The 13,704-nt window shown below is 43.6% G+C and overlaps 1 protein-coding gene across 1 annotated transcript in view; it reads right to left on the reverse strand.

Moving 5' to 3' along the window:
* Nucleotides 1-12,097, reverse strand: part of RASSF9 (Ras association domain family member 9) — a 45,236-nt gene extending 33,139 nt beyond the window's left edge. The window contains exon 1 of the mRNA XM_064142908.1: nucleotides 11,848-12,097. Within this exon, the coding sequence (XP_063998978.1) occupies nucleotides 11,848-11,894 (47 nt within the window). The 5' untranslated portion in view covers nucleotides 11,895-12,097. The remainder of the gene's footprint in view (nucleotides 1-11,847) is intronic.
* Between the last annotated feature and the right edge of the window lie 1,607 nt (nucleotides 12,098-13,704).

Here is a 13,704-nt window from a genome sequence, read left to right on the forward strand (position 1 = left end):
TTTGAAAGTGACTGAGGTGGAGCTAACTTCATCTACCTTAAGCCATTTAGAACACAGATGTGTAGACAAAGATAATTTTCTGACCTCCCTCTGTAATCAAGTATCATAAGATAGGCACCTCCAAAAGGGTGACTAATGTTACAGTGGAAGCCTGTCTAAAGCTAAATGAATTGCCCTCTGGAAGTGTTTAGATGTACCCATTAACTACAAAGAGTGCCTAGATGACTAGATACCTGACATTTGCAATGGCTCAAGTCGAGCAAGATGAAGCTCTGTGTTTGTGTCTTACTGTGCACCTGAATCTTACAAACAGTATGAAAGTCAATAAAGATAAGTACTATAAACACCCACAACTGCAGTTCCAAAGATAACTGAGACCTTGTCTGACATCAGTAGTGGCCTTCATGGGTAAACAAAGATGATTAGTTATCTGTCATCTACAACTACCTGAAGGGAGGTTGTAGCCAGGTGGAGGTTGGTCTCTTCTCCCAGACAACCAGCAACAGAACAAGGGCACACAGTCTCAAGTTGTGTGTGTGGGAAGTATAGGCTGGATGTTAGGAGGAAGTTATTGGCAGAGAAAGTTGGAATGGGCTGCCCAGGGAGGTGGTGGAGTCACTGTCCCTGGAGGTGTCGAAGCAAAGCCTGGATGAGGCACTTAGTGCCATGGTCTAGTTGACTGTCTACGGCTGGGTGCTAGGTTGGACTGGATGATCTTGGAGGTTTCTTCCAACCTGGTTGATTCTATGGTTCTACCTAGCCCTTAAAATACCAGAAGTCTGGGGAATTGAATTCAATACCAGTTGGAAAACTGGATTTGTGCAGCAGTTTTTGATAAAACAGGATGCTAACTACAAAGTGGCCCCACGAGATAGATGCAATAATCAAGTCAAACAAGTCTACTTAGTGCCTTAGCAATCAGAATTGAGGAAGTCTGTCAACAAGTTCACGTCCAAGTAAAACAATGGTGCAGAACATTGGTTTACCTATCATGAAGCCAAGAGACACAAGACTAACATATGGTTATACACTTATAAATATCACCAAGCCACTTTTTGGTTAGTGAGGAGGTAACTCCCTATGACAAATGAGGCATATTTTCTGTTACAGAAACAGTGCCCCAACTGTTGCTCTGAAAAATTGGGTAGTTTAAAAGTGCTTTTGCAGTGGAAACTGCAGCCTCTGACAAAATAACCCTTCTGAGTTTGTAGAAGGCCAGGGAAATAAAAGTGCTCCACATGGATGGAGGAACCTGTCAACACAGAGCAAATTGCAGGTTCACAACCCAAGGGCAGACTCTTAAAAATTATTAGTCTGCACTCAGCTGCATTATTCCACTGAGGTCATGCAGCCTCACAAGTTAAAGTAAGGTAAACATATTTATACCTGAGCAAAACAAAGCTTGATCTAATGTATTATTACATTTCCATAACCTTGTCTTTGTCCCTGAAACATAGAATCATAGAATGGTTTAGGTTGGAAGTGACCTCAAGGATCATCCAGTTCCAACCCCCTGCCATAGGCAGGGACATCTCTCACTAGAACATCCTTCCACTCTTCTGACATAGAAGGCAAACACTGTCCCAAACAACCTCTAGAGAAGCAGTGGATTCCCCTACAATGGTTAGCTTGTCAGGCTGCTGGGCCATCTCATTTCATCTACATCATCACCTATTTGCTGTGAGCACTTTTTACTCTTATGTTATTAAAAGAGAGATTAAATAAATCTGCTTTTTCTGAGAAAACTCACTGGATTTTTACCTTATGACAAGAAAGTAATAATGCAGAATTCTTAACATTAATGAACAAGAACAAAAGCATGGGTTTGACAGTTTGGAACCTCAAAATAGACAAATTATACGTAAGTGTTTTATTCACAGCAAATACCAGTGGAGATGAAGCTGGTGAAAGGCTTGGAACACAAACCCTACGAGGAGAGGCTGAGGGAGCTGGATAGGGCTGGGTGCTAGGTTGGCCTGGATGATCTTGGAGGTCTCTTCCAACCTGCTTGATTCTATGATTCTATGATCTTCCTTGCTGATAGTTGATTTCAAAACTTTTTGTCCTCCATGTTTATCTCATGAAGCCACCTCTAAATCTGCCAAAAAATTGTATGACTTTTATTTATTTATTTCCCCTTCTGTAGCATTAAAGCCATCCTCACATATCTTCAACATGAAAAAAAAAACAAAGAAAACCAAACCCAGCATTTAGACCATTGATAAAGTTTTCAGTGGACTACATGAAGCCAAACCTAAACAATCCACACCGTGTCCTCATTTCTTTGCATGGCAGCTAACCCTCTTGGACTGTACAAGGACTGGGATTGAGGAACTTCTAGGTTTCATTCACACACCTCCCACTAACTGACTTTCACACTCTGAACTTCTACAGATTTTACACTGTCTAGTCATGCCTTATTTTCCTGAGGCATGTAAATAATATCACCTAAATTACAGGGAAGGAAAGCTGAGTATGCTTATCAGTTGTCTGAGGTCACAGGTTGGTATTGCAATCACTATTCCAGCACGTGCGCATTAAGTGCATTTCTGGATAGGTCAAGAGAGGAAAAAAGCAGGGAGTGAGGCATTATGGTGCCTGTTTGAGGCCAAGATTCACAGAAATATAACTTTTGAGATCACTAATTCGTTCTTGATGTTTACATTTATGTGTAAGACAGAATGATGAGAAATGATTCTTCCCCTGTACTGAACACTGCTCAGGCCACACCTTGAGTGCTGTGTCCAGTTCTGGGCTCCTCAATTCAAGAGAGATGTTGAGGTGCTGGAATGTGTCCAGAGAAGAGTTACAAAGCTGGTGAGGGGCCTGGAACACAGCCCTGTGAGGAGAGGGTGAGGGAGCTGGGGGTCTGCTGCCTGGAGAAGAGGAGGCTCAGGGGTGACCTCATTGCTGTCTACAGCTGTAGCCAGGTGGGGTTGGTCTTTTCTCCCAGGCAACCAGCAGCAGAACAAGGAGACACAGTATCAAGTTGTGCCAGGGGAAGTATAGGCTGGATGTTAGGAGGAAGTTGTTGCCAGAGAGAGTGATTGGCATTGGAATGGGCTGCCCAGGGAGGTGGTGGAGTCACCATTCCTGGAGGTGTTCAAGCAAAGCCTGGGTGAGGCACTTAGTGCCATAGTCTAGTTGGCTGTCTAAGGCTGGGTGCTAGGTTGGATCTTTGAGGTCTCTTCCAACCTGGTTGATTCTGTTCCAACCTGGTTGATTCTATGATTCTGTGATTTATGAACATGTCTCATTTTTAATGCAAAGCTTTTGCATGCCCTTGGAAAACTTACAGCCCCAGAAAGCAAAACACTATCAACCAGAATTGGCTCCAAAACTGCACTGCAGTCAGTTCTAAGTAATTTTTTTTCCCTAACTGGAAAATATAAGCATGGAACATTTGATTTAAAAACAAACAAACAAAACTCACTAAACCAACACAAAACCACAAATACAAAAATCAAACAAAACAAACACAGAAAGCCCATAAAGAAACACAGTAACAAAAAAACCCAAAAGCCAACCAAACAAAATAGATCAGTTGTAAACAAATTCAGAGAACTCTGAATGCTGCAACAGCTCTGCAGTGAGGATAGGCTGAAGGAGCTGGGGTTGTCCAGCTTAGAGAGGAGAAGACTTCAAGGGGACCTTAGAGCTACCTTCCAATAGCTGCAGGGATCCTACAGAAAGGCTGCAGAGGGACTTTTCATAAGGGTGTCCAGAGAGAGGACAAGGGGGAATGGTTTTAATCTGAGGGACAGTAGGTTCAGACTGTGCATTAGGAAGAAGTTCTTCAGTACAAGGGCGGTGAGACTCTGGAAGGGGCTGCTCAGGGAGGTTGTGGATGCCTCCTCTGTGAGAGTGTTTAAGGCCAGGTTGGATGAGGTCTTGAGCAGCTGAGTCTAGTTGAGAGGTGTCCCTGCCCATGGCAAGCAGGTTGAGGAGGATGATCTCTAAGTTTCCTTCCAACCTAAGCCATTCTAGGATTCTATTGCTTTGATGACCTAATGCAAATGCAAATACACATTGACACTAACTATGTGTTTGTTATGACACTACTTGTTTTGTTTTGTTTAGTTTTTAAAGAGACAATGACAATTATGGAGAGAAAATGCCCCCATCTTCTAGGATCTCGCCCTAAGACCTGAAAGACAGAGACTTGCTTTATTGATTTCTTGAAAGCTCTCAGTAAAATTGTTTCCCCCATGTTTTCTCTCTGTTCATGCCCGTGGTAGGGAGAATCATAGAATCAATCAGGTTGGAAGAGACCTCCAAGATCATCCAGGCCAACCTAGCACCCAGCCCTGTCCAATCAACTAGACCATGGCACTAAGTGCCTCAGCCAGGCTTTTCTTCAACACCTCCAGGGATGGTGACTCCACCACCTCCCTGAGCAGCCCATTCCAATGCCAATCACTCTCTCTGCCAACAACTTCCTCCTAACATCCAGCCTTGACCTCCCCCCAGCACAACTGTGTTCCCTTGTGCTGTTCCTGTTGCCTGGCAGAAGAGACCAACCCCCACCTGGCTAGATGATTGATCTCTGAGGTCCCTTCCAACCTAAGCCATTCATAAAATCATAGAATCAACCAGGCTGGAAGAGACCTCCAGGATCATCCAGCCCAACTATGATTTTTATCTGTGGTACAGTATCTTACCTACATGAAAATCACACTGAACTATATCTGTTTAGTACCTACATTCCATAGAGGATGATTCTGGCCTTTGTTACACCAATAAAAATAATCATTAATTTTCCCCTCTAATCCTATTTGTTGGCAGCTTTTTCTTTGACCTCGTTCTTTCAGTATCTGAGGGGGGCCTACAAAAAAGCTGGGGAGGGACTTTTTAGGCTCTCAGGGAGTGACAGGACTAGGGGAAATGGAGCAAAGCTGTAGGTGGGTAGGTTCAGGGTGGACGTGAGGAGGAAGTTCTTTGGTGTGAGAGTGGTGAGAGCCTGGCATGGGTTGCCCAAGGAGGTGATTGAGGTCCCATGGCTGGAGGTGTTTAAGGCCAGGCTGGCTGAGGCTGTGGGCAGCCTGCTCTAGGGTAGGGTGTCCCTGAGCATGGCAGGGGGGTTGGAACTGGATGATCCTTGTGGTCCCTTCCATCCCTAACTGATTCTATGATCCAGAAACCATTTGACTCTTATCCGTGTGACACTTTGGGAATAGCTAGCTCAGTAACACTGCAGAAGAAAACAAAGTTACCATACTGAGAGTATCAAAACACATAAAAGAAACAGCAGCAGCGACAATAATAGCTCAGTTGCCTATGCACACAACCAGGTGCCCTGTATTTAGTTCTAGGCTTCACTTAGTGTGTGGTCTTAAAAAAAACCCAACCAACAAACATTTTATCTTGCATCATCCTTTCTGTCATCATTAATGAGGATTTATCTACATACTAAATATAGAAGTTAGAAGAACTAATTAATGCCTGTGCAGCATGCCTGCAAATAATAAGTGTTTAAGACCATGATATTAAATTATTCATCACACAAACCAAACCAAACAAAAGGAGATTTTTTTTTTCCCTCAGTCAAGAGGCACTCTGAGATTATGACTTATTTTTAATAGAAGTTATTAGATTATTTTTTTTTTAATACTCATTTCTTGGAAAACTTAAATTGCTCTACTGAAATCACTATACCTCTAGTAACATGCCTGAATATTTTCTTTCCAATGCAAACTGTGTTTAGTTGGTTTTGTTTTTTTTCCCCCATTGGTAAAATGGGAAACAGACACTGACCAGAAAGATTTTTTTTTTCCTCATAGTTGCAAAGAAAAATTATGTTGCTTTGCCTGAAATGCATCTTCTCAGCTGGCTTCTACCTTGTGTTATTGCTTAAAATTGGATTCACCTTAAGCTAAGTGATGTTCTTTCCTTAGACGGTGTAGTGTTACACCCATCTATTACTCGTTTTATTTACTCCTTTGGAATGAAATTGCTTTCTGCCCTCCTGGAACTGCAGATAATTAACTCTTTTAGAAATAAGGTTAGTGCATTGCCAGACAAAACAAAACAAAACTTCCGGAAAGTGAAGTGAACAAATATGTACAAAGATGATAAGAAAAAATGTAGGCAACTATTTTGACCCCTGAGAGAAAGGCCAGACCAGAGGGATAAAGAAGTAAAGTATAACGCATGAACTCCTGCTCAAAAAGGAACAGCTGCTTTGATAGTTCACCAACACATCTGACACTCAAGAAATAGGAAAGAACATGGACAGGAATGTACTCCACCGTTACCAAACGAGGAGCAACTTTTTGAGCTAAAAACTTAAAGACAGCACCATAGCTTCTGAATCAGCTTTTATCGACCACCCCCCTCCCCCCCACCCCGCCCCCGCTCCAGCGTACGTACCGAGTGCCCGGTAATCTCGACTCACAGTGCACCTTTATAGCTTCATATGGGCTTTTCTCTGGGTATGCTCATCCAGGAGGAGAAGCATTAGACAACTTGCATGATCCCCAGAGAATTACAGCGTGGGTCACACACAGCTCATTCAGATCAGCAGCTGATCTCCCCAGAGCTTTTCCAGTCCAAGCCCAGGTTCTAAGTATTTTCAGTTTTCCTCCTTAAGGAATCCCAGAGATGTAGAGATGTTGAGAGCAGCACTCAAATCACTGTGCTAACTAGGTGTGATGAGGAACTACCAGAGGAAGGGAGGGAACACGGTAATGCTAGGTCAGTATCAGATAGATGAAACCTCTAATCTAATTCATTACCTTGCACTGTAATATGAAATTCGAGAGAATAATTGAATGTTTCTCTCACTCAGGAGGGGCCTCTGACTGTCAGGACAGGAAGAACTCCCTCTTTATCTGCATGAATGAATGAATATATATATGGGCTTTCTTCCTAATTCTGTGTCAGAGAGTAACTGATTCAAAAAGAAATAGACATAAAGAGTAGGCAAAGTAAATCTTTGCCTCCTATAAAGAAACACTATGCTAACTGCTGTTGCACTGGGCCAATGACAGGAAAACTTAGGGGGAAAAAAAGCAGCAAGGAAGAGCTAAAGCAATAAACACAAGTAAATAATAGGAGATTTGTAACACAACTGTTCCATCATCAAACAGTACTTTGAGTTCAGATATGTTGTATGTCAACAGGGCATATAAGTGATTGTGGTAAACCTAGGACCAGCATGAATTACACCAGCAAAAAGTATTTCTCAAGCTATTTGTACCTAATAGGATGGCATTGAAGCATCAATGCAAAGTCAGCTCTCCCTTTGAGTTCACTACCTCCCTGGCTACAACTTGCACAGAACAGGAATGGTTCAAGAAGTTTGTGTAAAGTTTATGTGAAAAACCCAAGGATGTAGCCTCAATGGAAGAGAGGTAACAATGGAATCAGAGCTTAGTGCCATGGTCTAGTTGATTGGACAGGGCTGGGTGCTAGGTTGGACTGGATGATCTTGGAGGTCTCTTCCAACCTGGTTGATTCTATGATTCTGAGATCACTGGGCAGATAACACAGTGACAGATCACAGAGCCATAGAATTGTCAGGGCTGCAAAGGACCTCAAGGACCATCTAGTTCCAATCCCCCTGCTATGGGCAGGGATGCCTCACACTACATCAGGTTGCTCAGAGCCACAACCAGCTTGGCCTTAAAGACATCCAGAGATGGGGCTTTCGCCACCTCCCTGGGCAATCCATTCCAGTGTCTCACCACCCTCATGCTGAAGAACTTCTTCCTAACATGCAATCTGAATCTACCCACTTCTAAATTTGCTCCATTCCCCCTAGTCCTATCCCTACCTGACACCCTAAAAAGTCCCTCACCAGCTTTCCTGTAGGCTCCCTTCAGATACTGAAAGGCCACAATAAGGTCTCCTTGGAGCCTTCTCTTTTCCAGACTTACCCAGATATCCTTTAGATGATGGGTAACATCTTAAATATTGGAGTTAACCTAAAGACTCATTCTCAGAAGTGACCCAATCTAGCCCCCAAGAGCACAAAATTCCTATCTCACAGAAAATCAGTGAGGCAGTCAGGGAACCATACACAATGTGAAATCCTGGTACATAAACACTCCAAGTATAATACGCTTTGCATTTGTCAGTCAGACCTGGATAGGGAGCTCCTCTCTGTGCAGTGCAACGTGTTAGACCAGCACTAGACCTTATCTGCAAAGAATTCTGTATCCTTCCTTCTGCTCCATCTTTGGCTGAGCACTCCCTCACATCACTATGCTCCCAAAGTGTGGTGAGCACTGAGCATTCCTCACGCTTCCAGGGAATACTATCTTTAACAGTATCCTCTTAAGTTCATTCATGGTACAGAGCTAAGTCCTGGAGGAAACTGCCCTTTCCACTTTATTGCCTGAGAAGGTACTGCCTGTCCCTGCTGAGCACATTTGGATCTGCAGGTGGGTGGGGCATGGCCTTGCTATCTTTTGGATGTATTGTTCTCCAGGAGACATAGGGACAAGTGCATACATGCTCTGGGGACTACCATTATTTCTGGATGCCACAGGTGGTAGAAGGATAGGACAAAAATTCCTCAGAACTCTTGAAAAATACACCAAGATACCATTTCTCCTCAAAACTATACTGGTGTCATATTTCTGGCAGCTGCTGCTGTGGAATCAAACCAGAGCTTATGGTGATCTAATGGTTACCTAGGCCTTGTGCTGCCACTGCATTTTCAGCAGCTCAGGAGAGTAATACTGACCAAAGATCTTTCAAATGCTAGAAGTGGCCCCCAGGTTTTGTCTTTCTGAGATTCAATCTCAGTTTCTTTCTTTAAAGCTTCATGGCAGTCCCCAGGTTTTGTCTCCCTGAGATTCAATCTTAGTTTCTTTCTTTAAAGCTTCATGGCAGTCCCCAGGTTTTGTCTTCCTAAGATTTAATCTCAATTTCGTTCTTTAAAGCCTCACTGCAGTCCACAGATTTTGTCCTCCTGAGATTCAATCTCAGTTTCTCTCTTTAAAGCCTCATCCCATCACAGCCAACATCCCCTGCCTCTTGCTCACGTCTCACATACGCGCATAAAAGAGTTAGAGTAACTTCTTTGTTTAAACTCTAAGGTTCTAGGGGTAGAGACTGACTTTTCATAATCTGGATGTGAAGAGTCTACCACAAAACCTGGCCCTGATCTGGGACCTCTGGGCAACGCTGCAAGACAAGCACTAATTACAGAGGTGTCATCTTGTTATCTGAGCAAATGACTGTAACGCCTTCATTTTCCTTCTGGCTCTTCTTCCAACTACCTTTATTACCTTGACTTAGCTTTATGCCTTTTTCCTGTAAACACAAATTTCATTCCTCTCTTTGCTTATCTTAATAACTCTTAGGAGTTACATTTGCATGGAGCAGAATGATCATCAAATCTTACCATAAAAAGGCCAAAATACAAGAACCGAAACAAAATCAGCTCCTCAAAAGTTGGAAAGGCAGTAGGCTTAAGAAACAAAGCAGCAGATTAAATACATATGCACATGTACATCCCTTTTTATTCCTCCTTTGCAAACAAGCAAAGTCACGACCCTGACTCTCCAGCTAACTGCTCTAAACACAGGTAAGGTTTTTAAGGTTACTCGACTTCCTTTTCAAGGTTTCAAATGAGTTCACAAAGATACAATTACGAGGATAAAAAGAGTTATTACCTAGCTCTTCAATCATACTACAAGACCCTTTTACTAACCATATAAAGCAAAGGTTAGTTCTAAATAAAAATCTACCATTACATTCACAGAAATTTAAGCATTTGTAATGATAGCAACACTTCCAAAGAACTGCGTAGTTTTCTTTGTTCTTGAGCCCCTCCTCCCCTCACCATTTCTGTAGTCACAAGACCTTCATCCCCTTCTTACTGCCACATTTCTCTGCCATTAAAGGCATTCGTTTCCTTTTTTTTTACAGGGGGAAAGGGAAGGTGAAATCACAAGAATGTGCTGTATGTTCATAGCAATGGTTTGCTTGGTATTTTTATTGCCATTAAAGGCATTAATTCCTATTTTTTTACAGGGGGAAGGGGACGGTGAAACCACAAGAAAGTGCTGCATGTTCACAGCAATGGTTTGTTTGGCATTTTCATTTTTATTGCCTATTTAAAGCTTTGGATTATGACTTCTTTTTTTTTTTTTTTCTTCCCCCCCCCCTCCGAGGAATAAAATGCCACATCAGCAAATACTGTGAGATTGATGCAATTAATGTGAAGCTATTTTAAACATCCAAAAGAGAAACTGATTTCATGTTAAACAGAGTGGAACTGAGCTTGATAATTTAACAGTTACTCAGGTAATTGACGCCAGTAGGGAAGCTTCTATTTTGGTAGTAATATATTAACAGCTCTATGTATAAAAACAAGTTCATGTTAAACCAAGTTTATATCAGCCTTTCTAGATCTTCTAAATCCAAAACAGCCACATGAGAAGTGCATCCAAGTTTTCCCATTTCCACACACATTAGCAAAATACACTCTTTAACCAGCAGCCAATAATTCTCAGATATTAACCTATTTTTTAAGCCTGGACTGTCACAGTCTTTCTGACATATATTTCACATAATATGCTGATAATATTTTCATACAACCCTGGTGGATACAGTCCTTCCAGAATAACTTTGAGTGCATGGAATGGGAAAAACAGAGTCATTCCAATAACTTTCAGTGCATGGAATGGGAAAAGCAGAAACCAATCCCAGAAACAAATCAGGGCATTTTTACAAGATGTTTAGGGGTCAAGTTAAATTAGCCCTGGAAAATATTATCCCTTGAATATCCTTAATTGCTAACTAAATTTCAGTGGAGAGCACCAGCCAAAGTGGGGGAAGAAATTGCAAGTCAGATTTTGGGTTTTCGCTGAAGCCAGGACTTCAGTGATCAGTTTCTGTGCAGTCTTAGCTAGATGGGTTCAGCCATCATAAACTCCACGAGGTCCAAGCTTATTTACTCCACTCCAGACACATTTACTCTTAAAAAATCCAGTGTCATCCTAGCCCTTAAACGATTGCATAACTCTTTTTCTTCTTTTCTATGGTCGGTGTGTGTGGCATGTGGAAGCACGCACACCATGAGGGGCCAAGCACCTATAAAGAAGCTTTGCAGGAGCCAACCCAAAGGACCACATCTGTCACCCTCAAGATTCTTCTAGGCAGGAAACTAGAGGCAGTCAAGTCCAGCTCGGACTAAAGGCTAACCAAGAAAAGCATCCCTCCTGTCCCCGTCGGAAGATCGATGCTCTCCTGTCTCCTAAGCTTATAACCAGCGGACCAGTTAAGGGCTGGGGTTGATCCCAGGGGGTCCTAGGACGGGAGGACGGCGGCAGAGGAGGGCCCCAGAGCCCGGCGTGCTGGCGCGCTGCAGCCGGCCGCAGCTCTCCCGTGAGGAACGCGGGGGAGTTTGTCCCCCAGCGGCTAGGAGGCTCCGGGGCCCTTTGCGGCTGTCGGCACTGGCTGCCGCAGGCAGGACCCGCACGCTGGGGTCTCCAGCCCTTCCTCACAGCCCCGGCTGAGTCTCGCCTTGGTGACACAGGGGACTTCCAAGGCTCGCCTCGGTTTAGACGGGGTGGGGGGAAGGTTCAAAAGTCAGCAAGATCTATCTTCCCCTCACTGAAAATGTTGCCTAGAAAATAAAAGAGCTAGAGCAAAGTGGGGAGAGACGAGGGGGAGGAGGGAGAGATGCCCCTTCCCTCCGCACACTCCAACACGCTCCCTCCAGCCCCGCTCCCTTTCGCAGGTGAGCCCCGAAGTTACAGTCCCCGGGAGCAGAGCGGGTCGGGAGCAACACATCCTCCTCGCAGAATAGCAACCAAAAAAAAGAGAGAAAAGGACAAAATATATCCTTCCCGTGGCGCCCTCCCTATTCTTCCACGTACCCACGCACTTTACCTGTTTTTATGCCGAGTTTTTAATAAATTCCTTCCAAACGGAGCCATGATCCCAGCGGCAGAAGCATAACATCAACGATCCCCAAACAGTTCGAGGGTGTTCCCTTCTACCCTCCTTTTTTCCCTTCCCTGCCTGCCTTCCAGCTTGTTAACAGTCACTGAGCGTAGCGATGAGCTAGAAGTTGTGCAATTTACTGCTAACTTTGAACTCCGGCTTGTTGCTGCTGCTGCACCTTTGGAGTCCTGCCCAGCTGCAAACTTGAAGGAGGCGTTCAGGAGCAGGAAAAAGAAAGGAGGGAGGGAGGGGGCAGAGGGGAGGAATGGAAATACGCACTTGCTCCTGTGATGTGAAGTTATGCACAGAACTCGCTAAACTTTCAGCCCCGTCACCCTCGGGGCACCAGCCAGCAAATGGGAAAGAAGAGGTTTTGCTCCGGTGGGGAACTCTGTGAAAACACACAACAAAAGGGCAGAAAACTTTTCCCTGGGAGGCTCCAGCTACTTCAGGTCAAGTCGCTCAGCTGAACACCAGCGTTAATGAAGGGCAAGCAACAGTTGCCACACCAGTTTTCAGTACATAATAACCTGCCTTTTTACAAGGTGTTGGACAACTAATGGGAAGATGAAGGGGGGAGGGGGCGGGAAATCATACTCCTGTGGCCCCTCTGCCACCCTGGAGTTGTAAGTGAACAAGCCGTTTGCATGAAACCCTCTCAAGGCTAAAAGGACCCCCAAAAACCTCTTAAGCATGACCCAGCAGAGAACGAGTGAGGCTGCAACAAGAAAGGCTCAGTTCGTATTGCGATGTCTCGGGACCTTTTTTGCTGTTATTTCAAGCTGGCATCACCAGAAGGGAAATGAACGCACACTACAGTTCCTGTTTGCTGGAACTCCCTGGGAATGAGGTATTTGGAGTAAAGCTTCAGAAAGGAAAACTTTGGAAAGCTTCAGAAGTAAAAAAAAAAAACAAACAACTTTTTTTGTTTGGGTTTGTTTGCTTTCTTGCTTGCTTGTTTTTTCCTCTTCCCTCCTTCGATTTGGAACAGAGCAAGAAAAAGTGGACCTTTGCACCCCAAAGGCTGATGCTGATGGGTGGTGAAGGTTCCTGAGCTGTTGGGCAGGTGGGAGGCTTCCAGTACAGCTTTAAACTCACTTTTTACAGTTGATTAAACAGGTACATATTAGATGTAAATGATCCCTTTTTATCTTCTCTTGTTCTTCTCTTGTTTCTCACATGTTATGGGGCAAATTCTTTATGTGGCTGCCCAAAGGTGCAGCACAACAGGGAATTGTTTTATTAACCAGGGGAGATGATTAAATAGAAGCCTACAAGAGTAAGTGCTTATCTGAAAAAAAAAAAAAAACAACCCTTTTCTTGTTCTAAAATTCCTCTTTCCCCCCTTAGTTAAGATAGTCACAGCAGCCTGAACAAAACAAAGCAAAGGCCCATTCCATGGGTTACCTATTACTGGCAGCTCTGGGAATACCCCACATATTTTCAGTTCGGTCCCACGCCTCTAAATTCTCTGAGCTGTAACTACAAAGAGAGGGACCAGAGCCTCTTAAAAGCCTCGTTTGGGTAATCATCCAAAGAACACAAGAGTAGGGAATGTGAAATAAAACAACTTTCAGATTTCTTTTCCTGCTGCCAGAGTAGATTTTAAGTAGTCTGATTTTGACATTCTGAACATAAGCCCAAATACAAGTTCATAGAAATCTTTCCTTTTGCTTTGCATCAGGTTAGACATGAGACAGAGATTTGATTATAGCTTAAAAATAGGGAATATTTTTTCCCCTCATGCCTAAGAGATGTTCAAGGCATATTTGGCTTACAATCTAAAGTTCATAGAAATATTTC

Source organism: Pogoniulus pusillus, chromosome 4, assembly GCF_015220805.1.
Source record: "Pogoniulus pusillus isolate bPogPus1 chromosome 4, bPogPus1.pri, whole genome shotgun sequence".
In the NCBI taxonomy this organism is placed as follows: Eukaryota; Metazoa; Chordata; class Aves; order Piciformes; family Lybiidae; genus Pogoniulus; species Pogoniulus pusillus.